The sequence below is a fragment of the Phyllostomus discolor genome, chromosome 13, assembly GCF_004126475.2.
Source record: "Phyllostomus discolor isolate MPI-MPIP mPhyDis1 chromosome 13, mPhyDis1.pri.v3, whole genome shotgun sequence".
In the NCBI taxonomy this organism is placed as follows: Eukaryota; Metazoa; Chordata; class Mammalia; order Chiroptera; family Phyllostomidae; genus Phyllostomus; species Phyllostomus discolor.
In genome coordinates, this window is record NC_040915.2 from 23,260,444 (window position 1) to 23,287,218 (window position 26,775).

The 26,775-nt window shown below is 43.1% G+C and overlaps 1 protein-coding gene across 3 annotated transcripts in view; it reads left to right on the plus strand.

Moving 5' to 3' along the window:
- The window catches only part of GRIA1 (glutamate ionotropic receptor AMPA type subunit 1), a 274,494-nt gene that overhangs the window by 141,659 nt on the left and 106,060 nt on the right, over nucleotides 1-26,775 (plus strand). For all 3 annotated transcript variants that reach the window (XM_028527454.2, XM_028527456.2, XM_036014526.1), the window contains 4 exons: nucleotides 957-1,141; nucleotides 6,021-6,074; nucleotides 24,418-24,579; nucleotides 26,556-26,723. In XM_028527454.2, the coding sequence (XP_028383255.1) occupies nucleotides 957-1,141; nucleotides 6,021-6,074; nucleotides 24,418-24,579; nucleotides 26,556-26,723 (569 nt within the window). The remainder of the gene's footprint in view (nucleotides 1-956; nucleotides 1,142-6,020; nucleotides 6,075-24,417; nucleotides 24,580-26,555; nucleotides 26,724-26,775) is intronic.

The window sequence follows — 26,775 nt, forward strand, 5'->3', positions numbered from 1 at the left end:
AAATACTGGAATCAGGCAGACTCAGATTGAATTCTAGGTTCTCTCCAGCTGTTTAACTTTGGGCGAGCACTCTTTGTCTTGGTTCAACCACTTGTGTAGTGGGGATAAAATCCTCTATGCCTTCATTTCCTCATCTCTGCCATGAAGACCAAACTAATCTCTGCCTCATAAAGTTGATGTGGGGATTGAGTGAGATAATGACTGCAAAGTGCTTGTCAGCGTCTAAAACACAACACCCAGAGTCTTGTGTATATAAGTTAGCCGCTATGGTCACCATCACTATCATCACCGTTATGCACCACCCCAAGCCTTTATAGTTCTGCCTCCACCTAAATTCTGAATTTTACCTCATACTCTCCTAATGATTCTCTTCTCTGCTTCTTTACTCATGCTGTTCCCATTTTTTGGAATGCACTTCCATTCTCAAATCTACATATGCAAATCTTTCCTCCCTTTCAGAGCCTGTTCAACCACCACCCCTTTCTCTAGTCTTTGTTCCTTAAATGAGAATTCCGCTCTTTTTCCTAATTCCTGCAGTGGTTGTATTGTACTGTCCTACCTTTCCCTTGTATGCTCAACTTAGTTATCATTGGTATAAATAAATAAATGGATCATGCAAAATCTGGAAACTGAGGCAGAGGAGTTTTTCCCCCAAGTTAAAGGGAGGTTTTATAGGAGATTGCCTGTGTCTCAAAGATGAAACCAAGGAGCACTGAGTAATGAGCTCCTCTATCATTTAGCTACATGTTAGTATATAGTAGTTGAGTTCAGTACACATTGAATACCAACTACATGAGAGACAAAGTATTAGGTACTGAGATACCCTGAACATTCATGAATGGGACTGACAGTTATTAGATGCTGTTTAGCTATCAGGCTGGCACATTTAATAAGCAGTTACTAAATATCTGTGTATCCTGATTGTCACTTCCATGTCCTATTCGCCCGACCTCCAGGTTTGTCCGTCCTGCAGAAAGTCCTGGACACAGCTGCTGAGAAGAACTGGCAGGTGACAGCAGTCAACATTTTGACGACCACGGAAGAGGGGTACAGGCTGCTCTTTCAGGACCTGGAGAAGAAGAAGGAGCGCCTGGTGGTGGTGGACTGTGAATCGGAACGCCTCAACGCTATCTTGGGCCAGGTAGTGAACCCTGCAAAGACTCAGGGTGGGTATGGGAGATGGCTCCAGAGGGACCTGGGTGACCCGTTGCCTAGAGTGTTACAAAGCGAGGTCTTGCCTAGAGACCAGGCACCTTTCTCCTCACATCTATAATTCATAAACTTTAATTCTGAAATTTTATGAAATCGTATGCACAACGGGAACCTTGACATAGGACTTCAAACAGTTCTTAGATCAGCTGAATAAATCTTACTTCCAATGTTTCCCTTTATCGTTAAAAAGTAAATTACACTGCAGTTCGGAGTTTGTGAAGGGCTATCACATTAGGGATACAGCCTGTAGAGCCAGCTTCCTGGGCTCCGTGCTGGCTTCTGTCACTTATGGATGCAGCATTTGGCATCTCATTCCTTTGGCCTGTTTTAAGAGTCCAGGGAGGCAGCAGACACCACCCTGTCTACTGTTTCCTTGAACACTCACCTGTGTCCGAGAAGTCGACTGGCTGCACATTCTGTGAAAGGGCACTATAACCCCAACAGCTGGCAGCCCGAGTTCTCCTTAAGCCATGGTTCCTCTGGTTCTCAGAACTAAGTGCATGCTCCTCACAGAAGTAGCAGGCCTTGGTTGTAGATCACTGTCTTTTTATATACCATATTTTTTGGACTATAAGACGCACTCTCTCCCCCCAAATTTGGGAGGAATAATGGTTGTTAATGCTGCTGCTGAATTCCATTTACATCTACATTGGTGAAATATTATGTTACTTATGTTATTAAATATTTTACCACATTTTTTGCTTCAAATTTCTTTTCCTATTTTCCTCCTATAAAACCTAGGCATGTCTTATGTTCCAAAAAATACGGTAATGTGTGTGCATTCAGATGAGCTAGCAAGGAAGTATATTTTGCAAACATTTTGAACAGTGCGATGTAATCAAAAATGGTAGTTTTAGGTACTTGACAATATGACAAAACTTGTTAATGGCCCTCAAGACCCCTGCTGCCTCCACAGGGAATCTCAACACCAGCTCAGCAATCACTCAGAGGTCTCAGCAACAGAACAGGAGGGATTTGGAAAGTCAGCGATTCTTGAAGGCATTGACTCTGTGCTCCACTTTACAAAGTTTTGGCCTTACCTCCCTCTCTGGGAAAGTGATACCAGCAAAAAAAAAAAAAGTTTCCATTGAGACATTTCTCTGCACTGGAGCGAGGGGATTTGAATTCTAGTTAAATGAGACAGCCTGGGTAACAGTTAAGAGCAGAGGCCCCACAGCCAGAGTGGCTGAGATTTTAACCCCAGCTCTAATATTTACTAGCTCAGTGACACTGGGCCAAGTTTTTAACCTTCCTATATCTCAGGCTCCTGATCTGTGAAGTGGGTATACTAATAACAGCTTCCTTAAGGGGGCTCCCATGAGTATTAAAAGGCTCTGTACATGTGAAGCATTCACAATAGACCCTGTCCCACAGAAAGTGATGCATGTAAACTTTGCCTATTTTTGCTGTTGATACTGCCAACTAGTCCTGTATTCTTGTACCACTCACTCTTTGGGCATAAGTGACCTCACCTGTAAAATAGGAATGAAGGTCCCTGTTCTACAAAGCTGATAAAAGATTAGATGAGATAGAGGTAGAGAAAGTGCTGAAGGATAATTAGGGATTCTTAGTAGACTGATCACTTTCCCTCTATCATTCCATATAGAGGTAACAGTCAGTGCTACTATTTCTGAGTGCTCGCCATGCACTGGACACTATGCCAAGCCCTTTCCATGTGTAACCCCACTTCACCCTCATACTAACTCTATAAAACAGTTTCTATCAATTCCCCTGGTTTATAAATGGCAGAACAAGGGATTACACTTGCCCAAGGACTCTCAGCTAACATAGAAGAAAAGCAAGGAGTCAAACCCTGCGTGGTCTGCCTACAGGACCCAACCTCTTAAAAATGCAATTTTTCAGCTTCGCTACCTCCTTGGCCAAAGGACAAACTAGCAAAACTAGCATTTTGTAAAGGATGTGACTTGTTTGTATACCATAGTATGTTAACTTTTTCAATAGCTGAGTTCCTCTATTCTGGCAGGTAAGACCAAACGGCTGGAAGGACCTGTAGATCCCTTGATTTACCACCTGCACTCCACATTTTATGGGTGGGATGTCTCAGTCAAATCGGGTAATGATATGTCATGGTTCAGACAACTGGTTAGTGACAATGAGTCTGGAATTTATACCTCCTGACTTGCAGTCTGATATCTTGGCATCATCCTACACTATCAAAACACTCAGGAATTAGGATCTTTTCTGTCTAATATAAGTGTTCTGCCTAGGGAAGGAGATAGCAATTTCAAATTCCAAACAGAAAATCAATTGCCTATTTCTCTCTCCAGCCCCCCATCTAGAATATAAGTCAACAAGGGCAGGGATTTTTGTTTTGTTTCCTTCCCTGCAGTATCCACATTGCCTTGAATAGTGTTTAGCACTAGTAGGCACTCCATAAATATTTTTTGAGTGCATGTAAGGAAAAGGGAATCAATGAAGGCTCTAAAAGATCCCAAATATGAGATGGGTCTGCATATCTACAGGTAGCCACTGGCAGGGGTTTATTCTGTAAACAGTGCAAAGGCAGTGAAGGTATATGATCAGGGAGAAGGGTTATTACAATATAATGTTTTACCAATATATAAGACACCAAATTATATACAGTAATGTAGTCATTAGGTTCACAATGAGTTAGAGATGAGAGAGACCAGGACCAGGCCACCCATCACATCACCCTGTTTCATTGTCTTCACAATGCTTCTCACCTACCAAATCTTGTTCGTTTGCCTGTTTATATATTTACCACCTGGCTCCATACTAAAATGTCAGCTCAGCTCGATGAGGGCATGGGGACCTTGCCTCAATTGTTCATAGCATAGTGCTTGGCATCTACTCCATGTTCAATAAAATATTTGCTAACTGGATTAATTAATCATAGAAAGTTTCACAGAGTAGTTTGGATGAGAGCTCAGCCGTAAAGGTTATGAATAATCAGAGAGAAAGGAAACAGCATTCCAGACACAAAGATTATGAATTTAGGCCATCCAGTGGAAATGAACTTTGAAGGAATGGGGTCAGTGAAGTAATGTTCCCAAGTGAAATTGTACCTTTATGTACAACATTCTTGGTTTGTAACCCTGTGTGCAGTTATCTCTTTATCTGCTTAGTATGGGTCTCCTCCCAGTAAACTGTGACGTCCAAGAGGGCAAGCATCATGCTTGTTTCACTTCCCACGACAGCCCCAGCACAGCGCTTGGTACACAGTATGCACTTAGAAAATGCTCGTGAAAGGAACACGGGAGAGGAGGGAAGGTAGACCACTGGGCAGATAGATGAGTAAATGGGTGGAAAGGTTGGTATTAGGTTGAACCATTTGAAATTGCTAATTTTTACTGGTCAGAAGTCATCAATTATCAGCTAGTTTTCTATGTTTCACCCCGTAATCTTATCTTGCAGAGATTAGAGTTATTCATGGCCTGAATGTGGTGGATTTTGAAACATGTTTTATTTGCTGTTTTGTGTTTATTAGAATCTGAATAGGTTTTTGATAAAGGTATCTCATTGTTGAAAGAGCAGCAAACCGTTTGACAAGAAGATGAAAAAGTAATGAAGAATTATTAATAAAACTATCATCCAAATAGTATTTGAGCTCCATGGTTTGAAATTTCAAAATCTAACCACTGTTTCAGGGCATTCATTGTGTACACTTGCATTTAATTATTCCCCACATAAAAAAATATGTGAGCCTCCATGCACATATATCCAATTAAGTAGATGTCTGAATGTGGATTTTAATAACCTTGAGAATTTATTCAGTTAGAAAAGGAGCCCAAGTATTTCTCATATGTTTTATGCCTCCTTGCAACAGTGCAGGCAAAGAGGCACCGAGCAGGGTGTACTAATCCCAATCTGATGATTAAAAAATAAAGACATAGATCAAGTTAACTTGCAGGCAGAGTCAGGACTGAACCAAGGCCTGCAGGCTTAGCTGTTCCTTGTGTGGTGCGTCTGGCTGCCTGATGGAACCTCTGGTTGGTCTTTCCATAAATATTTTTCCTGCCCTCAATGATTAGGCATACTCTGCACATTCAGGATGGAGGAACATTTGAGGACCCTGGCTCTTAATAATGAACCATAGCCAGGTGTCACATGGAAAGGCTCACCACAGTCAGGCCCCTGTCCTGATACTACTACCAGACTGCTGTGGTATCCAGGCAAATCACTTTCCCTCCCTGGTCCTGGATTTCCCATCTGTACAGTGAGGGGTCGAACCAGATGATTCTGACATTCCCTTTCAGCTTCTGGGTTGAGTGGCCCATGAATGTTTGAGTACCTAGCTGGTTTAGAGAAGAAAGCACAAAATTTGGGGAAAGAAGGAACTGCATCTAAATATGGTTCATGCACGAAGTCAAAGGTCAAGAACTGGGGTGGAGTCATCCATTTACCCATCTCATTTAAGCAGCAGATATTGTCATGACAATGACAGGAAATTCAACACAGCATAAGAGTCCCACCAGGGAAGAATCTCCATGCATGGGGAAGGCTTTAAGAAAGGAGTGTCCTTGGGGTAATGATAATGCTACTCTACCCCTGGAATCAGACAAAACTAATTCCAAATCCTGCATCTGCCACTTAATAGCTGGGAAACCACAGGGAGCTTTCTTTCACCTCTCTCTGCCTCAATTCCTCATCTGTAAAATGAGCATCTCCATTGCCACCATCATTGCGTGGTTGGGATACTGTCGTTGGAGTACTTATAATAGGGCCAGGTACATTGTTAGTACTCCATTAATATTATTTCCTATTATTATTGTTGTGGCTTTCATTGCTAATATGATTAATGAACCTGTTTCCTTGCTTTTTTTTAGATTATAAAGCTGGAGAAGAACGGCATTGGGTACCACTACATCCTTGCAAATCTGGTGAGTACAGCACACTGCAGGCTCTCAGCTTGCGGTCTTTCTGTGTTTGGGGCTCCGGTTTTCTCCCATGGTCCCTGACTGGTGGGAATTGCGTAGGCGAAAAGGGCAACTTGGAGCTGCAAGACTACATTTGGCCAATACCAAGTTTACCTTTTCCCTCCACATCCCTGCTTGTCAAACCACAGCACACTGCTGGCAAACCTGTACACTCTGAAATGGGCTTCATCAGTCATCACAATTCTAGCTTTAATCAATTCTGTCCCTTAGCAATAAAGACAAATTCACCACAAATGATAATATTACAGTTTATAAATATAAACATTTGAACCATAATTATACTAGTATTGACAAATCTTTACCCAGAAACAGTTTTTCAGCATGAATAATATTGTTTCAATTTAGTTTTTATTCACTTTTCTATGTGGTATAGATGAGATGTCTTTCTTTGAAAATTTGTTTTCATTTTAATGTATTGTAGGCCTTCTTATAAGGTACAATTATTTTCTGTGTTATGAAGACTTGATTTATCAAATAATTTTTTGTACATATTAAATTTTATCTAGTAACATATTCCATTTTGGGTTTTCTTTTGTAGATATTATTTCTGGCAACTCCATTTCTCCTGGGTCATGTTTTGCCTGTCTACCTTTTTTAATCAGGAAGTATAATTCTTCCAGCTGTTTTTTTCCAAAGTTAAATGTAATTTTATTTTGCTTTTAGTCCATTTTTAATGAGCTTTATTGAGATGCAATTTATATATCATGCAGTTTGTTCATTTAAAGTGTACAATTGAATGGTTTTTTATGCATTCACAGAATTGCGACACTATCAACACAATCTGATTTTAAACCTTTTCCATCACCCAAAATAGAACCGTAATACCTAGCAGCTGTCACTCACTGCCCTCCAGACCCCCCAGCCCTAAGCACCCGCTAATCTACCTCCCATCTCTATCATTTGCATGCAAATGGAATCATACAATATGTGGTCTTTTGTGACTGGCCTCTGTCACCGAGCACAATGTTCTCAAGGTTCATCCATATGGTAGCATGTATCAGTACTTTGTTCCTTTTGTTGCCAAATAACATTTCATTAAATGGCTATGCCTCATTTTGTCTATTGATCAGTTGATGGACATTTTTGACTATTATGAATAATGCAGCTATGAACTTGTCTACAAGCTTTTCTATACACCTAGGAGTAGAATTGCTGGGTTATATGGTAACTCTACATTTAACATTTTGAGGAACTCCAAAATTGTTTTCCAAAGTATCTGCATCACCCATCAAGTTGATAGCGAAGTTTTATACTGATTAAAATATTTTAATCAATAACAAATTTTACCATGTGACAATTAAAACAATTATCAAGTTTTCCATAATGGTAGCTTTTTCTACAAACTTTGCTTCTTATCCTAGTTTGTTTTTGCAATTTTCTGTGTTTCCATTAAGGTGTGATTTTTACCTTTCAATTTTTAACAAATTCTATCACATTCCGTTTTAGCCATGTTATTTTGTGTTGAGTATTTCTATGAGTAATATTAATTGTTAATTGAATAAAAGAATTGATATGTTCTACTTAATTTTGGAATAAAAGGTATTAGTAGAGCAAAGGCACAGGATCTGGGTGTATACAAGCGGGAAAAGGTCAAAATGCAGAATCTAAAAGTGGGACCAAAACATCCTGCCTAAACCTGAATGTTCTATCAGTGTTTCTGGCCCGATCTCCATCTTTACATCCACACCTAACTCTTCTTTGCCCCTCCATTGATCCTTGCCTGGGCTGTTCAGTATTCCAAGCTCAGGATCAGAAAGCAAAAAAGCATATTGAGATAAGGTAATTCACACCCTACTCTTAATGGCTAAATATGTTATTTTTTCTCAGGGGTGTGTGCATTTTAAACAGAAGGTGGCTGTCCAGAGACTGTTAAGGAACCAAGAGTCTAATCCATTAAAAAAAATGTCCAAGGATGACATTTTTTACTTAGTAATGAAGAAAATTCTGGATGGCCCTCGAATCCCAGATTCTTACTGCTAGAAGGGGCTTTTGGAAGTCCACTGAAGCCTCATTTGCTTGTAGGAAAACAGACTCAGCAACGTGGCGTGACTTGGCCTGGGTCACACAGCAAGTCTGTGGCAGAACGAGGCACAGCAGCACAGTGAGCAGGCAGCACCCCACTGCTCCAGGGCGCCTCTGAATGCAGACTACGCAGGTACTCTGCTGCTTGAGAATCTTGAGCATACACAGAATAGGGCGGCGGCACACATAATCCCCTGTCTAGGGTGAGACAGAACTTACACATCAGTGGCCTCAGAGCCACTGCAAGACCCCTGGTAATTACATCACCAGCCTCCATCTGTTGCCAAGTGACCCCTTGGTCACAGCATCACCAAGTCAGCACCTTGGGTTTCAGTATTCTTCTGATCTGCCTTCTTCTTCTCTGACCTAATGAGCTCTTCAATTCTTACAACTGCCAGCTAATAGGATGCAAATTGCATATACCATCCAAATACAAGAGTCTTGCATGTTCCAATAGTTTAGTTGATAATTAGGCTTCAAATTGCTAATTAATTCAGTTTGACACATAGTTGAGTATTTGGTGTATGCTTTTCTTCCCCCTTCAGAGGAATAATGCAATTCATAGGATGATCATTTTTAGAAATTCCACCACATAATTAGCCTACGGCTGCATGGAACTGACCCCCTCCTTCAAAATGCTTCTGATTAGGGTGTAATTATAGAGTTAGAAACCAAGGAAGCTTTTGAAAGGTTTAACAAAAGGAAAGAGCTTCACTTTTTATTTTGCAGTTGTTTCTGAACCTGCCTGAACCCACTAGCTTCAAAGTAGCCAGTCGCTTTGCGGGGATTCGAATGACCGGCTCTGGAGGGCCGCTCGCAGACAGGCTGGAGGGAGACAGGCAGAGAGGAGAACTCTATGGACGGGGGTCAGAAACAAAAACAAAGCCCTGCTTTTTGCTCAGACACCACCCTTAGCCGCCTCTGTGATCTTGGACAACTCTCCAGCCCTTCCTTTCCTCATCTGTCAACTGGGAGTGATAGTCCCCGCTCTACATGCTCACAGTGTCCCTGGGGAAACCAAACACGTTGCTGAATGCCACCATGTTTGAACAGTTGGAAGTGTTCTGCATAGGTGGGGAATTCGTACCTCAAAAACCAAATCTACCCGACGTCACATCACATAGTATTTGTCTGGATTTATATGTTTGTATGTGTATTCATATTTTACATGATAGGTTTGACCCGAATTCATATTTTCATAGCCTGGGTATGTCCATAAAGTGAACTTGAACCATGCAGAAATTGGCGAGGGAACCCATCATTCCTTAAAGAAGCCACTGGGCCCTGGAGCCTGCTGGAGGGCCAAACTCACTGGCCTGGCTCTCCGTCTTCCTCCAAACCCCAGCCCTGACCCTGTGTTCATCCCCTGCTCTGAGACTGTGGCACAAACAGACATGGACCAGCTGGAGACTTCCAAAATTACAGCTCTTATCACCATGGTGCATCAGCAGAAAATCTTAGACTGAACTAGTGTTTCTCAAGGCAGAGGCCCCACAGGCCCCAACAAGGCACCTGCAAAGCCCAGTTTGGGAAACAGCTTCAGCTAGCCAACAGTTAAGTGTTTTGGTGTCACGAGGACAGCAAACATGAGTACTCAAGTCATGGGAGAAATGACTGGATTATCAATATGGATGATTAGTCTCATAGAAATAAAAAAAAACATTTAAAATTTCTTACAGAGAACTAGCAGACCTCTGAGAATTTATAAAGGGTCCATTAGAACCATTCAAGGAACATTGAAGGTGTTGGTTATCTTTCAGTTGGAACCATTTGTTGCTTCCTGGGCAGGAGTGGTGGAGGGAAGTTTGTAACAATCACAACAGCAATCTCTCCCATTTTGATACCATTTTACAACACTGGGTTTTGAGTGTCACAATACGCATACTGCTGTGAAGCAAGGAAGACAGAATTCGTTATCCCCATTTCATAGATGGGAGAACTGAGGCTCAGAGATGCTAAGTGACTAAGCAGCAGAGGAGGAAGGCAGACACCCAGTCCCTGGAGTGTGGCTCTCGGAAATCTGACAAAACCCAAGTGACGTAGGTAAAGAACAAGACAACCAGGCTAAGCAGATGCCAAGCCACTTGAGCCCCTAATAACAACAACAACAATAACAACAATGGCAATAACTGCTACAATTCAATGCATAGTTGCTACATTCCAAACACTGTGATAAATACTTAAAGCCATGGTCTGTCAAACCTTCACAGTAGTACTCTCAGGTTGACAATATCATCCCCACTTTTCAGGTGAAAAGAAACGAGATTGGGAGAGATTAGTGAATTTTCCAAAATTACAAAGTTTATCAAATGACAAAGCTGGGCTTCTCCTAGATGAGCAAACTAAGTCTTTATTACTACGCCATGTGACTTCTGGGCATGGGGAGCTGGGAGAGAGACTAGGCACCTGAGTCTAAGTCTTGCCCACAGTTGCAGCAATACACTGAAACTCCTCTTGGATAACTTTTCCATTATACGCTGATCGTGTTTTATCATCACTGTAATTGCTGGTGTAAAAGGCAGCTGAGGGAGAGAGGGCGAGGTCAGGTCACCTGTGGTCTTACTGGGGTATTCAGGGACCAGGGCACTCGGCCATTTCCATCCTGTGGCTGCATCTTGCAAAGTGCTCGAGTTGGAGGCCTCAGTCTGCGTGGCAGCGCATCCATGCCCCAGCTCCATGCCGTTGCCCTTCTGCTGCATCGGGCCTGAGGAGGAACTGCTCTTTAGTCTCCTTGCTCCCTTACAGTGAGAAATCTGCCTATGCCTTCTGTAAGGCTGGGCTTGCCCACCTTCCTCTGCACCTCTCCTCCCACCGTCTAGTACCACATGCAGATGCAGTTAGTTTCTGCAGCCTCCGGTTATGTGATCCAGTAGTTGGGAAAGGTGGCTCTGAGGTCAAACAGACCTGAATTTAAATTCTGGATTTATGCTCTTTAGCAGTGTGACATTAGGCAAGTTACCTACCCTTTCTGAGCTTTCATTGCCGCATCTGTTTAAAAAAAAAGGAATAATAAGATACTATCTGGCTCCTCCTGGGGTATCATGAAAATTAAATAAGATAATATATTACAAAGTGCTCATAGTAATATTTGGCAAAACAAGCACTCAATAAATGTTTGTAATTACCCCATAATAATCTTGACCACCACCATCATCATTATCATCATCATCATCATCATCATCATCATCGGGGGAAGAAGATGTTAATATCTGGGGACAAGCTTAGCTTCCTTCCAGACTAAATGTCATCCACAACTGATTCACAATCATATAATGTCTTCCTCCCTGTTTTTCCATAAGCACCTGGAGGAAGGAATGTGTCTGCCTTGTTCACCGATGAATTTCCAATGCCTGGCAAAGTGAGTTGCACTAACAGGTGTTCTTTAAAAAGCCACTGAATGAATGAACAAATGAGTAAAACGATTTCTCAGGAAATAAACAATGTTTGTGCCCCTATACCACATGCACTAAAGGCAAAATCTTTGTTTCTGTACAAAAACAAAATAAAGATAGTGGGAATATGAATATAGTTACAAATACCTAAATGAGTAGGTAGAGATGGGTCTAGAAGTCTTCTAATCGCCTTCTCATCTATCTGGTCCGGCTTGCACAACACCCAGAGATGGGAAGCTCATTCCCTGAGATGGCCCTTTCTCTTTTCAAAGGGCTCCGGCCATTTCTGCCCTCTTCCTCCAGCAGGCCTGACCTGTGTCACCCTCTCATCACTCCTGGCTGCATCTGCCCTCTCAGAAATCTTGCAGAACATGTCTACTTCCCTTGCACAAAGCAGCCTTCATGTATTTGGAAATGCCTGCCCTGCTTGCTCCTGCTGTTTGCTTCTTCAGTCTGGACACCGCCCTGTCCCCGCAGGCCTTCTCACAACACACGGTTCTAGTAACCAACCCCATAAACATCCTGTGTGGACCAAGCACGGCTCTGGGCTCACACAAGAAGCATGAAGAAGCACACATCTTGACTTTCATCTAGAGGCAACATGGTCTTGTCTTCCAGCTAGACTGGAACATGTAAACAAAGTTTTTAAATGAACCCCAGAGAAAAACCACAACCTGGGACATTAATGCAAGCCCCACAAAAGGCCACCTGAACCACCAGAGCATGGTGCCCTGAGACTTCACAGGCCTCTGCAGGTGGCAGGGGCTCTGGGAAGGATCACGATGGAGCATCCGCATGGCAAGTCGTCCTGGAAAGAGTGTGCCGTGTGCTGGTTTCAAGAATCCAAGGGTTCCTAGAAGCTCACCTTACCACTTGACCATCTCACCTAGTTCCTTAATTGACAGTAAGGACATGGAGGCCCAGAGAAGGGAAGTGACCTGTTTGATGTCACTCAGAAGTTAAACACTTACGTTCTCGGTGTTCTAGGCATACTATCAGGCAAAGCCAAGTCTAGGTTGCTGTCTGCATTCATACCCCATGTTCTAGAGTAATCCACTCTGGAGATCCCTGAGAGTTTCTGTGTTCCTCCAAGAAAGGGGAGATATATTCCCATTTTAGGTGTGAGTTCAAGTTGTAGGAACTTTTCCAGGGTTGTGTGGCTAACGCTCTCAAATTCTAAAGATGAGGCTCATGTTCCACTGGCCCACACTGCCCAAATTGGGGAAACCTTTGCAAATCTTAGTCCTGGTATTATAATTGAGCAGAGCTGAGAAATAAATGTTTTTCCTTCTGAAACTGCCTGGGTTTGGATTCTGACTTACGAACTGTGTGACCATGGGCAAGTCACTTTACCTCTCTATACCTCAGCTTCCTCATGGGTAGGTGGGACTAATAAATACATACCTCACAAGATAAAGATTTTTAAAGGTTAATTTATGTCAAGTTTTAAAAACAATGAGTGTAGCAGAAGCCTGGGGTCTCCTCCTAACTCTGCCACTGACTCATTATCATTTACAAAGAAAACTTCTATTTTTGAGGGCCTCAATTTGCTCAAGATTTGGTACCATGTTTTCACCAAGGAATAAATTATCAAAAGGACCTTTGTAGATGTGAAATTTATGGTTCTAGTTTTTCTGCCTCTCTCTGCAGACCAAAGGTATCACAACAAATGTCCTGAACCACACTGGCTACCTCATCACAAGGGAGAGGCTGCTCCATTAATGTCAAGCACTCAATGTTTGCACCCTGTGCTCTTGCAAACCGGTGCACACCTTGGCTGATCCGGTCATTTCCGTGCTGCGTCAGTGGACCATGTGAGATATGCAAGACCGTGGGCGCAGCTGCTCCTCCAGAGCATGGAACCCCCGGCCACCACCAGCTTAGGAGCAGGAGGCACAGACCCCTCAGCACCAATGTGGGTAGGCAGTCAGGGTAATGTGTAACTAGAAGGGTTCAGTCCTCACTTCCTTACTCATCCCTGTTTTAAAGACAGAAATACAGATAATATAACAGGAGAAACATAGGGCCCCTGAGACATGAGACTCTGGGTGAGTACTTTCTATGTTTCAGACACTGTTCTAAGTTTGCCGTATATTAATATAGCTAATCCTCACATTAACCATATTAGAGAAATACTATAATATGTTACAGTGAAGGATACTGAGGCACAGAGAGGTTGAGTAGCCTGCTGCCTGTCACACAGCTATACAGTGGAAGAGCTAAGATTTGAATCCAGGCTGATGTGTACAGGCATTTCCTCTTACTCATTGCCCTCTGTCACTCTGACTCAACCGCTGAGCATGCACGTTTTGTGCTTAGAGGATTCTCCCACAAGCTCCTTATCCAGCCAAAGCCTCATCTTCTCTCAGGCTTCATTGCTTCTACTGAGAAGCCATCTCTAAGCTACAGGGTCACGGTTTGGTCCACTTATTTTGCTCTATAGTTACCTGGGTAATAGATGGGCCTTTCTCACTAAACCTTAAGTAACTTGAAAGCAAAAAGCATTCCTGTCTTTTTCTCTGCTGCATCCCTTTGTCTGGTATGTTCTTGGCAACACTGATCACTTGTGATTGTGAGGGAACGATTAAAGAAATTAATGATTAATAAGATTATTCCTTTCCTCATTCACAGTAGGTTTCAAATTTGTCATATGTTTGCACTTTTATTTCTTTTTCACCAAGCATCCAATGGGGGCTACTACATATCAGGCCCTATAAAGGCTTAAGATGCCATTTCACCAAAGAAAAAGGAGCTTATATACTCTTTGCCTGACCATCTCTGGATAGGAAGGTTTTGTTCATGCAAAAGGAAGCTTTTGTTGGTCTCAAGTCTTCCCAGATCTTTGGCAATAAGGGCCCAGTCCAGACTAGGCTGAATTTGAACTGACCTTGAGCTCTTGCATGGAAGTGGCCCTGGCCGGGTGTCACCCCTTACAGCAGCCACTCAGTTGAGAGTTTAGATGAAAGGCAGCTCTAGAGACCAACCAGTTCACTCCAGGTAGTTCACTTCTGCACCTGTGCATCGACAGACAGCCCAGTCTGAGGGCCCCTGACCTTTTGCCACAAAGTGTAAGCATCTTATCCTAAATCCCTGGACTGAGAGAAATTGGTCTGGAGACCTGTATGGGGACACCTGTATATGTGTGTGGTGGAGGATGGTGTCTCTGTGTTTATAGATATCCAAGTGTACAGGTACCTGCTTCCCTGGTTTCAAATGTACTTGGGTAAGTTGACACTTGTGTTTTTTTTCTGACATAGATAGAGTTTTAGCTGATGCAAGCACAGCCACAATGTCTTACTGACTTAGTAGGAACCAGACCAGCCTGTGTGTTACCAGGGATTATAGAGAGTGAGAACACATTAAAGGTTCAGTTGATACAAGTGCATAAAATAGGAAAAGATGAAGACTGTGATGCAGAGACATGGCTATGTGAGGATGCAACTAAGTCTTCAGCCCAGGAACATTCCATGAATTCACATATGTCCATAGGCATGTGTACATACCCGTGTGATTGCAGAATTGTGGATCAAAGCTCAAAGACCTCTTAAGAGAGAAATGAACTGACTCAGAAGTTTCCAGACTTTTTAGTTTAAAGCTCCATTTTCAAAGAGAATCTTGGGGAGAACCCCAGCATGTAAAACAGATAAAAAGCAGAGCTGCTGCTTTGGTGGAGGAGGGATGGTGGGGATCCAGGACCCTGTCCTTCCATCTTCCCCCAACCCAACATGGTAACCTCTAAAATGCCTGCAACTAGAATATAGTCTGAAAGATCGTTGAGCTGCCCTAGGCTCTCATTTTGCAGACCAACACACCAACAGAGTGGGTGAGACCATTGCCTCAGGACAAATAGCTCCCGGGTTCAAAGACAGGACTGGACTTCCACGGTTGCCCTTACAACTGTTTTCCTGACATATCTTATCTATGACCTAGTTAAGAATATACTATACAAAAAAAGTCGATGAAAAGACCTCTTTTGTCCACAAGACAAAAGCAGAGAGACTGAGACATGACAGGATGGAAGATTAAAAGGAAACCATGAAAAGAGTGAGCAAAGACACTGGTTGCCTATGCCTTCAGTCTTCAGCATGAATGAAGCAACCAGCCTGCTCCAGGCACTGTGTTGTGGACACTGTGGGGACCAAGGTCCCTGCCCTCTAGGAGACCCCCATCTCCCAAGACAGAAAAGAAGGACCAGTGCAGTCTGAGAGAGAAAGCTAGAGACTTCCAAGAGATGGAAATAAAGAGCATACATTAAAGAAGCTAAAGACAAAATTCCTGGTCTCCCAGGAACCTGCTAATTCCTTCTTAGTCTAAAGCTGCAGGCCATGCCAAGTGCTTCACTGCAGGACAGAAGCTAAATGAATCGGGTTGACTGCACCACTGGTCACAGGCAGAACATACAGTGGTCAGAAAACAAGCACAGGGTCTTGTTACTGGCTGAGACTATGATCCCTGAGCCCCCACTAGCTGCATTATATTGGGCAGGAGCCTCTCCACTCATTTAAGCCTCAGTTTTCTAATGTTCACAATGGGAATGATAATAATACCCACTTCACAAGATTGTTATGAGGACTAAATGAAATAATACAAATAAAGTACTTAGCACACTGCCCACATATTAAGCACTATGGTTGTTGGTTTTATTATTTGAGTCAAAATCTGTGTCACATGACCTCTGCCCCTTTATTGGTTCTGACCTGCCTTCCAGAACCTCAGAGAAGAACTCGCCCACCTCTTCCACATGGCAGTCCTTCTGGGGTTCAAATACACCCTTTGTTTGGCCTCTTAAGTCTTCCATTTTTTCTTCAGTTGCTCATTCCCATTTTCCTCAAGAGTTTCTAACATAACAAGACCTTTCAAACTGTACTGCCTACAACTATCCTCCCCACGGAGCTGTCATCTGAGAACGGATCTGACAATTTGTGGAAACTCAGCATACACAACTTGTGCCACTCAGGGTACAAAGGGCAAGTTCTTTGATTTGTTCCAATGTTATCTCTTCCAGGTCTCAAGGGGATGAGATGGAGGAGTGCTCTTTTCAGTGTGTCTGGGCTTGTTTAATAAACCTTTTTCTTGGCCCCTTTCCCTTAACAATGCTGGATGCTCCTTCTTCTTTCTGACGGGTGTGGTGTCCGAACAGGCAGGATGATGAGAGCTGAACAGCTTGCCCATGACCCCTTGAAAGAACTGCAGAGGAAAAGGAAATCTGGCTTTGAAGATAAAGCTTTTCATCCTTCGAAAGCCTTCCTATATGCCTGCCTACTGTTCCCTAGGGCGCCTTGCCTGACCCAGTACCTGGTTTTGAAGCAGTTCTAACACCTGACCTCATTTGACCCAATGATAATGATGATGATGACTATGATGACAATAATAATTGCTAACATTCACTAAACACTTACTATATGCCAGGTGTAGTCCTTCAGCGCCTAAATGTATTCTTTTAAATCTTACGCCAATTCTATCCTGTAGGCTCTATCGTTTCTGCAGAGAACTGAGCCTCAGAGAGGTTAAATAAGCAGTAAGCACACATAATCAGTCCCTTTGTTTCCAGGAGCACATGATAATTAATAGTCATAATGATAGCCTAGAGTCTGGTCATCATCCCTAAAACATTTTCCATATCTTTACAGCAAGATGAAAGCATGTCTAATGTAGTTAAAGCATTAAATATCTCTTTAGGATATCATAATTATTTGAAATGCCTTTTCATTCTAATCCTTTGAAAATTATAATTGATAAATGATATATGAAATAACTCTATTAACTAGTTTACATAATTGAACACTTCTGCCCTGAGTCATTTTATTCAAATGGCTGGTCAGCATTGAATTGCCTGTCGCAGTTAAGTATATGAGAGAACACAGGTTCCAATCCCAGCTAATCTTTTAACCAGTCAGTCATGCAACCTTAGGCCACAAGTCTCCTCTCTAGACCTCAGTTTTCCTATCTATACAAGGAGAAGATTTTTTTAGTCTTTTTTTATTGTTATTCTATTACAGTTGTCCCAATTTTTCCCCTTTGCCCTCCCCCACCCATCCCACCACCCACCTCCTCCCACTGACTACCCCCACCCCCACTCACACAGTCAATTCTCATACTGTGGTCCATGTTCACGGACCCTTCCCTTCCTTTCCCCCCTTACCCCACTCCCCCGCTTCCTCTGGCAGCTGTCATTCTGTTCCATGTTTCCATGCTGTGGTTCTATTTTGTTCATTGGGTTCCTCTTATAAGTGAGATCATATGGTATTTGTCTTTCACCAACTGGCTTATTTCACTTAGCATAATATTCTCTAGTTCCACCGATGCTGTTGCAAAAGGTAAGAGTTCCTTCCTTGTTTCTGCTGCATAGTATTCTAGTGTATAAATGAACCACAGTTTTTTGATCTACTCATTTACTGATGGGCACTTAGGCTGTTTCCAGCATTCAGCTATTATAAATAGCACTGCCATGAACATTGGGGCACATAGGTTCTTTTGAATTGGTGATTCAGGATTCTTAGGGTATATTCCCAACAGTAGAATTGGTGGGTCGAAAGGCAGTTCCATTTTCAGTTTTTCTGAAGAAATTCTATACTGTTTTCCACAGAGGCTGCACCAGTCTGCATTCCCACCAAGAGTGCATGAGGGTTCCCTTTTCTCCAGAACCTCGCCAGCACTTGTTTGTTGATTTACTAATGGTGGCCATTCTGAAAGGTGTGAGGTGATATCTCATTGTGGTTTAAATTTGCATCTCTGATGGCTAGTGATGTTCAGCATCTTTTCATATGTCTATGGGCCCCTCTGTATATCATCCTTGGAGAAGGGTCTGCTCAGGTCCTTTGCTCCCTTTTTAATTGAGTTGTCTTACTCTGTACAACAAGAGGTTTGATTTGACCTCCAACATCCTTGCTTCAGGCGTCAGTAAACTATGCCCCATGGGTCAAAGCCAACAGCCACCTGATTTTGTTTGGCTTATGAGTTAAGAATGGTTTTTACATGTTAAAATTATTGGGAAAAAAATAACAGAAGGATGATATTTCTTGAAATGTGAAAATTATATAAAGATTACACAACCATGCTCATTCATTTACTACTGGCTATAGGTGCTTTCATGCTATAATGGCAGAATAAAATAGTTACAACAGAAATCATATGGCCCACAAAGCTTAAGACACTCACAGTCTAGCCCTTTACAGGAAAAGTTTGACAGCCTCGGACACTAATAGACTTCAGATACATCAGAGGCTTGGGAAATATCTAACCAACTTTACAAGGTTGGTGTCAAACAGAGAAACCTAGTACACCCTCCCAGAAATGTCCCTTTAAGACAGAAAGCTGTACTAGAAGGCTGCCCTTTGGCACAGTGAGAAATTTATTTTGGGCCATTAACAGCATCTGCCACACTGCCTAAGGTTCTTTGTCTGGGGCCATCTGGAAACGCCATCCTAAAACTAAGCTCATATGTCCCTGCACTGGTGAGGCAATGCAGCACACTGACAAAGAGGACACGTGTTAGAGGCTGACCCCCGTTTGATCCCTTGCTTGCTGGGAAGAGGACTTCCCACAGGTCTCTGAACCATAGCTCCTCAACATAAAACTGGGACAAATACTCACCCACTTAGGCCACCTGTGCACATGCATCTCTCGGGGTTGCCTGAGACCCTAAACAGGGTTCTGTATATAAAGCATGTAACAGAACACCTGGCTCAGGATAAGAGGTTGAAAAATGTTTCAAATAAATCTATAGGTGACTATCGACTGATTTTTTTTTCATTTTTAAATGATAGTAACTTCATAACTCTCAAAAGGTTGTTTAGACAAAGTTATATAATGCACAGGAAGTAGCATTTTTGCCACTATTGTCATTTTTGTTACTCCCATGAGCAACTCTTCTGGAGCTGTGTTGCTGTTAAGCACCGGTGTTGACTCCAGGCCAGCAGGTAACAAACGGAGCAGGGCTCGCTCTCCAGACCACAGCGGAGAAGGCGAGGCTGCTCTTCCCTCTCCTGCCACTGCTGCCCTCTCTCACTGTCCAGGGACTACAGAGGATTCCTAACTGGCAAGGCGCATCAAAATTATCTAGGAACCTGTTTTTATTTTTAAATAATACTAAAAAGAAAATATACTCACATAACACTCTATTTTGCCATGTATAATGTGTACTTTTTGCCCAAATTTTTGAGGGAAAAATAAGGATGCACATTATACATGGGTATAATGATTCCATACCAAGGGTATAATAATGCCGTGTATAATGTGCACCCACATTTCTGTGTGCATTATACACAGCAAAATGCAGTATATACAACAGAAGGGTATAAAATAAAAAGCAAATGCTTGACCTCTCTAATCTCACGCTTGTTAGAAATAACTATTTTAAAACTTCTCTGCATTTTGTGATTGTGGTCCTTTCCTCCACATGTCTACATATGTCCATGTCTCTTTTTCTTGCTTTATCAACTTTAATTACATCAATGACTCCCCATTAGAAAGATGATGAATTTTTTATACTACTGCCCATGTCCTGTCCTCAATGTTTGTTGGTTATGCTATTATTTGAAATTCTTCTAATGACTGTCTATAATTTAACATAGTGAACCTTGGCTTTTGGTTCACTAGCATTAGAGGTCTGTACAAATACAGATCTCCAGTCTCCTCTCCAGGCTATTTCATGACAATCCTGGGGGATGGCTACTGTGGAAAAGCTCCCTGAAGTATCCCGATGTGTCCCTGACGTGAAGGACCTCCGTCCTGAGAGCCTGCAGTACACCAGCCGGTTTAGTCACACATGCATTAAAGTGATAGGCCGAGCATTCTTCTAATGTCACCTATTCATCAGCCACACGCGGGACTGTGTGAAATGCCACAGAGATCCTAAAAATGCAGATAGGAGCAGAGTGACCACACAGCTCATCGCAAAGCCCCATTTTGGATGAGAAAGGGCCCCTCCGTGAACAGCGCCTCTGGCGCAGTACTGGAGGGGCAGTGACAGGGGTCTGGGTCTGGGAGACCTGAGTTGTCATATTGCATAGCATGAAAAGGAGCGCCTTGTGGGCCAGTTTTATTTTTATTCTATAGTCACAATGTACAGAGCAAAGGACTCAATATGTGGGGGCATGTTATAAAAATAGGCAAAATGGCTCAAAGAGAGTAGTGATAATCCAACTCTGAATCTTTAATAGAATATAATTAACAATGTTACATCCTTATACAATATTACATAATTAATAGCACAGATGAAGTAAATAAAAAATATACTAATTACCAAATATTAACTTGCCAGGTTGTGTTTTAAATAAAAATGGCAATAAAAATTAGAAAATGATTTAATTAAAGCTTTTTTAATGAATGTGCTCCGGGGAACAAAGTGGGTTGAATTCTCCAGTTCACTAGTGGACAAATAGTTAACACCTTTATTTCCCCTTCCCAGTCAAGAGTGCTTTTCTGTATGGGAAGAGTGCATTTTCCTGCATTACAGAGAAATCAAGTTTAGTAACTGTGAGAGGCTCATTTCTTTGTGATTGAGGATATGGTAGGGTTCAAGACTACCGTTCCAGCATGACATCTTCCATAGGACGGAGGACATAAGTTATCAGATGAGTGTACACTGACCCCATGTTATTCCCTAATTCTGTTTCCTTCACCTACTATCACAGATGTGAGTATGTTCTATCATTCTGGGCCCACTCCTTCTCAGGGGAGCAGGGGAGTTTGGTTAGAAGGTCCCATCAGTGTGATGAGATGGAACGGAGGTCAGGTTCCAGTAACCCTGCAGTCAGACATTCCGGTGATGGAGTCAGGTGGCACTTACATTTGAATAAACTCTGCCGTTTCCTTTGGCCTCCATCATGGTCAAGACAGGGCAGTCAGGACGAAATGCCCAGGAGCTTGTTACAGATTTTCAAGTGACAGAATTTGACCACAGGAGATAATTTACATTTCATTCTCTCAATAGCTATTTTATGACTAAAATGTTCTTTTTAAAGTCTAAAAATTATGAGAAATCTCTCATAACTGTCCATTAGCTTTTAACCAGTTGTGGATAGCTGTACTCTTAGGTAGTATAATGCCTTTGAATGCATTATTAGGTACAAAAAACTCATCTGATTCCACCTGTTGGGACAGCTTGCTAGAACCATGGTGCAAATCAGGAGACCTCCGTGAAAGTCTGTGAACCGAGGCTGCAGGAAAAGTTCATCTCAAAAGGTGTTTCCAACCTGAGCTTCTCTTTCCAACCAATAAAAACTATCCACTGGCCTTTGCTGCCTGCTGATCATATTTGTGGTGGCTAATCAGCATTATTCTTGCTTGAGGAAAGTCACTGGCTCGCATTCATTCACTCAGCAAATACATATTAAGCATCTGCTCTGTGCCAGGCTCTGCTCTAGGTGCTAGGTCCTGGGACACATAGTGAACCAAACAGGAAAGGTCCCTGCCCCATGGAGATGGCGTTCCAAGGGGAGGACAAAAGACAAGGGAACGACTGAGTGGAGGCATAACCTCAAATGGAAGTAAATGCTCTGGAGAAACTAACAGGAACAAACCGGATAGACTGAGTGTTGGTTGTGACTTGATTGAGTTCTCCCAAAAGCAAGTCTTATGACAAGGATCCAAGTACAAGTAGTTTCTTTCAGTGCCAATCCTAGAAACGACAGCAGGGAATTAGGGAAGCGAAGTAGTGAATAGATCATGATTCAAGGCTCATAATCAAGGTGCTTACCCCTGTCGGGTCCAGAAGCTCAACTCAGCGGACCTTTAGACGTGGTGTAGAAAACACCTTGCAGTTGGTGATTCCACCCAGGGGAGAGGACTCTGGAGTATTTATCCACAACCTCTTCACCTGCCATTGGTAGAGAGCTGCTCTGGGGATACTAACCCCAAGAAACATCTAGCTCACCTTACACATGGGTAAAGTAACAGATATGTGCAGTGAGTCCATCAGGTGGAATGCCAGTGTGTGACGGAGAGTGGAAATGAGCAGGGTGCTGGCAGCATCCACCACAGAGCAAGAGTTGAATCCCTGCATGAGGGGCCAGGAGAGATCTCTCTGAAGAGACTGCACTGTAGCCGAGATCCAGAAGATGCGAAGGGACTGTCCAGGAAAGGCACTTCCAGGAGTCGCTAGATTGAGGCCTCTGAGTGGGACTGAGCTTGCTTTGTTTGTAAAATAAGGAAGAGTCACAGAACTTCAAGGCACAGGGACATGAAGTTGTATATGGCAGGATCTTCTAAACAATGAAACTGGATCAAGTCAGAAAGAAACTAAAAGCCTTGGACAGGAAGAGCTGGGACTGGCACTCAGAGCTCCTGGCGCCCGGTCCAGGGCTGCCCCTACCCTCGATCCATCAAACTGCTTCCCCTGCTCCTCCCAATTCACTCACTAGGATTTGGCAGTTTTCCCACACATTGGAGCCCAAAGGGTACTGACTTTATGATCCGAGCTCAAACTTGTGCAGTGGGCCACCAAAAATACCTAAAAAGAAACCTGAGTTATCATGAAGCTCTATGTGAGCCAGCCTCGGCTGCCACTCTGACCGCATCCACACACCCTCTTCCTCCCAATCATGGTGCCACAGCCATACCCACCTCCTTACTGGAACGTGCCAAGCATCCTCCCACCTCCGAGCCTTTGCTGAGAATGTCCTTCCCCAGATGTTCCCATAGCTTTCTCACAAAGTATCTCTTCACTTGTGTACCGGTGCCAACACCACCTCTCCAGGGAGGCTCATCCTGATCACATCTGCCAAAACATGACACTGCACTCCTCTCCCCATCCTCCTGCCCAGCTTACCTTGTGCCATAGGACTCATTGCTGCTGCACAGTATACTCTGCTAGACGGTACTGTTTGTACTATGCTACATACCTACTTGTTTGTCTACCATCTGTCTCTCCCACCAGAATGTAAGCTTCACAAGAAAAGAAACCTGTTTTACTCATTATTAGAATGGTATTTGACAGGTCTCAAAATGTTTGTTGAATGATGAGTGAGGGAGAGAGCAGACAATTTCAGAAGACCGTAGTACTGGTCCCCTCTCTGCTGCTAAATCATTGACTGACTTTGTGCAAGTCAATTCTCCTACTCCATTTCAGTTTCTGTATTTGGCAAATAGACATATAATGTCTACCTTGTAAAGTCATAAAGTGAAATGAGGCCATAGGTATGAAAGTACTGCACATTATGGAATATATTATACAAATACGAGGTCTCCTTTTTAAGTTGAAGGCTTCCTGAGTTTAACTGAATTTCACCAACTGGGAAGGAAAGTTTCATTCCCAATAAAGAATCCTGCGGATGTTACAACTGATCAGGCGCCACTGAGCAGAGATCTAGTCTGTGGTATGGGAAAGAGCACAGGGCGAGGGATGATCAGAATTCAGCCATTGGAGCTTGCCCCCGATGGACCTCAGATCCCTCTTCTCTCAGAGGGGAAGAGGATGGGGGTGTGAGAGGACACAACTCCCTCCTTATGTTTCCCATTCTGTTCTGTATCTGTGGCGTCATAATAATCCCAGCCACTATTTATTGGTCACTCAGTCTGCACTATGCACTAGACGTGCGTCACTTCATTGTTTCCCCCGCAGCCCCTTAACCTCCATTGTTCAGACAGGAAATCATAAGGTAACAGCCCAACATAGTATCACTAGTGACTGTGGGCAGCAAGGCAGCACTTCAACCCCAGTACGGCTGGCTCCTGGGCAAGCACTGGCAACCACTGTGCTAACTTTACGCACGAACTAAGTGATAACCGAGTTCAGAAGGACGGGAGGCACAACTCTATTAAGTCAGTTCCACCTTGTGGAACAAGATGGAAAATCCTATGATTCTGTAATATGGTTAAATGGATTCATCCATGCAATATGTTCTGACTTCTTCCTCCTCCTCACTGCATAGGGCTTCATGGACATTGACTTAAACAAATTCAAGGAAAGTGGAGCAAACGTGACAGGTTTCCAGCTGGTGAACTACACGGACACCATCCCAGCCAAGATCATGCAGCAGTGGAAGAACAGCGATGCTCGAGACCACACGCGGGTGGACTGGAAGAGACCTAAGGTGAGGGGATAGGCAACAGACAGCAAAAGACCAGACTGGTCCCATTGTGTGCCCCGATTCTGTCCAATGTTAGCTGTCAGAGCAAGACAGGCTTTCTAAGAGGAACAAGCTAAGGAAAATATATCCACAAAGATGAGGGTACAAAGATCAGAAATCCAGAATGACAATAGTTTTAACAAGATAGACATTTTGTTTTTCTCTCATATAAACAAAATTCAGAAGTCAGATATCCAGGCCTTGGATAATAGTTCCACAACCAAACACTCAGGTGTCTTCTATTTTCTTATTCTGCTATCCTCAGCATATGGGAGCTACCTTATTGCCCCAAATGGCTGCTGAAGCTCCAACCATTACCTCAGTATTTTACCCGGCAGGAAGGGGAAAAGGAAAATAAGGAGCACAATGGTTTCCTTTAAGAACCCTTTTCAGAAGTCACACACAGGTCTTCCACTCACAGGCTACTCCGCCCTGGCCAGCTACCAGAGAAGCTGGAAAAATGGTGCCTATGCTCTGGGCAGGGCTACCACTCCACTTCGCACAGCTCCAGGGGATTGTGTTTGCATTTGTTCCTCTGCAGACTGAGCTTCCTTGAGTCATGCAGTGAACTGGCCTTTATTCTGGTCAGGCACATGCCCAGCTAAAAGTCAAGCAAATCTAACTAAGCAGTATCGAACACTTCGCCTCCTCAGAAAGACAACTCCCAATTAGCATGCAGACTCTGCCACTCACTTCCTGGCAACACAGCGCTAAGTCATGCAGCCAAACCTGTTTGCTTTGCTACTGGATAACGATCTAGAATGAGGGTGGAAGGTAGTTTCCTTCTCATGTCAAACCCAATAGCTGGCTGTGGCCGTGTGGAACACTGCACTGAGTAGGATCCTACAGCCAAAGTGGTTTATCTGCGCAAAACAGTGAATCCTCTGTGACTTTCTTTTCTTACTAGGTCTATATCTGTTTTTTCAATGGCAAGACATTTAACTGAGATGTGTCGCATCCCACTGGTGCTCAGACTGACTTAGCAATTCACAATGAAGATGTATTTCGATATGAGCTTAAGTAAACAAAGTCAAATGTGCTTTCAGGCTGTGAGCAAACCACACAGCAGTTAATAAATCAATATGCAAATACCACACTCAATTTTCAAAAGATTGGAGATTATAAACATAACTAAATGTAATATATATACTTATCAAATGTGAGAGAGTCGAAGTTAAAAACTGGACAAATACACATTCAGTCTAGAACTCTCTGTTGTCAACTTCGCATGGCCAGAGAACACGCTAAGCATTGGGGACTAATTAATGAAGATCACAGACATGAGTTCCAAAGCCAGGAAATACTCTCCTGGACTGTTATCTAGTTTTGTTTCATCAACATCTTATCCCCTTTTTAGGCAAGAGGGAAAAACTGCGAGTATTAAGAATAAGCACAGGGAGAAAGTGTACAGACAGAAAGTTTGTAACCTGCCACTTGGGTGAGCCACATGTGGAAATAATTAAGCACTTACCCTTCCTGGATTACTTTTTTTCTTTTACTGTCACAGGGATGGTGGAATAAACAGTTCCTCTTAGTTTCTAGTTGGTGACTGTAACCCAGAGAAAACCATTTTTTCCATGGACTCTAACAGATGATACAGATGTGTTGAATTTAATCTATGCATTCTTTTTTCCCCCAGTGAGCTAACATTATAAAATTGCAAGATTACACATAAAAATCTAGAATTCTGGCTTCTCTTCCAAAGTCACAACCAGCAATACACAATTCAAGAGGGCAATACTGGCTAGCAGTTCACAGCAGCTCCCATCTGAGGAGCCAGCACTTTCTGGGTTTTGGTTCACTACTGGCCGCCTCCCCCAGTCCTGTAGTGGTCCACTACAGGCATTCTCATCACCAGGAAGCACATTCCCAGATATAGCTCCCTCCCACCTCCGGGTCAGCTCTCTCTGTCACCTAACTGTCTCCATTCCTCCCACCAGTACACCTCTGCGCTCACCTATGATGGAGTGAAGGTGATGGCTGAGGCGTTCCAGAGCCTGCGAAGGCAGAGAATCGATATATCCCGCAGGGGGAATGCTGGGGATTGCCTGGCTAACCCAGCGGTGCCCTGGGGCCAGGGGATTGACATCCAGAGGGCTCTGCAGCAGGTGAGACCAGCAATGGCTGCCCATCTATGGGAACCTTGTAGAGTATTTCAGC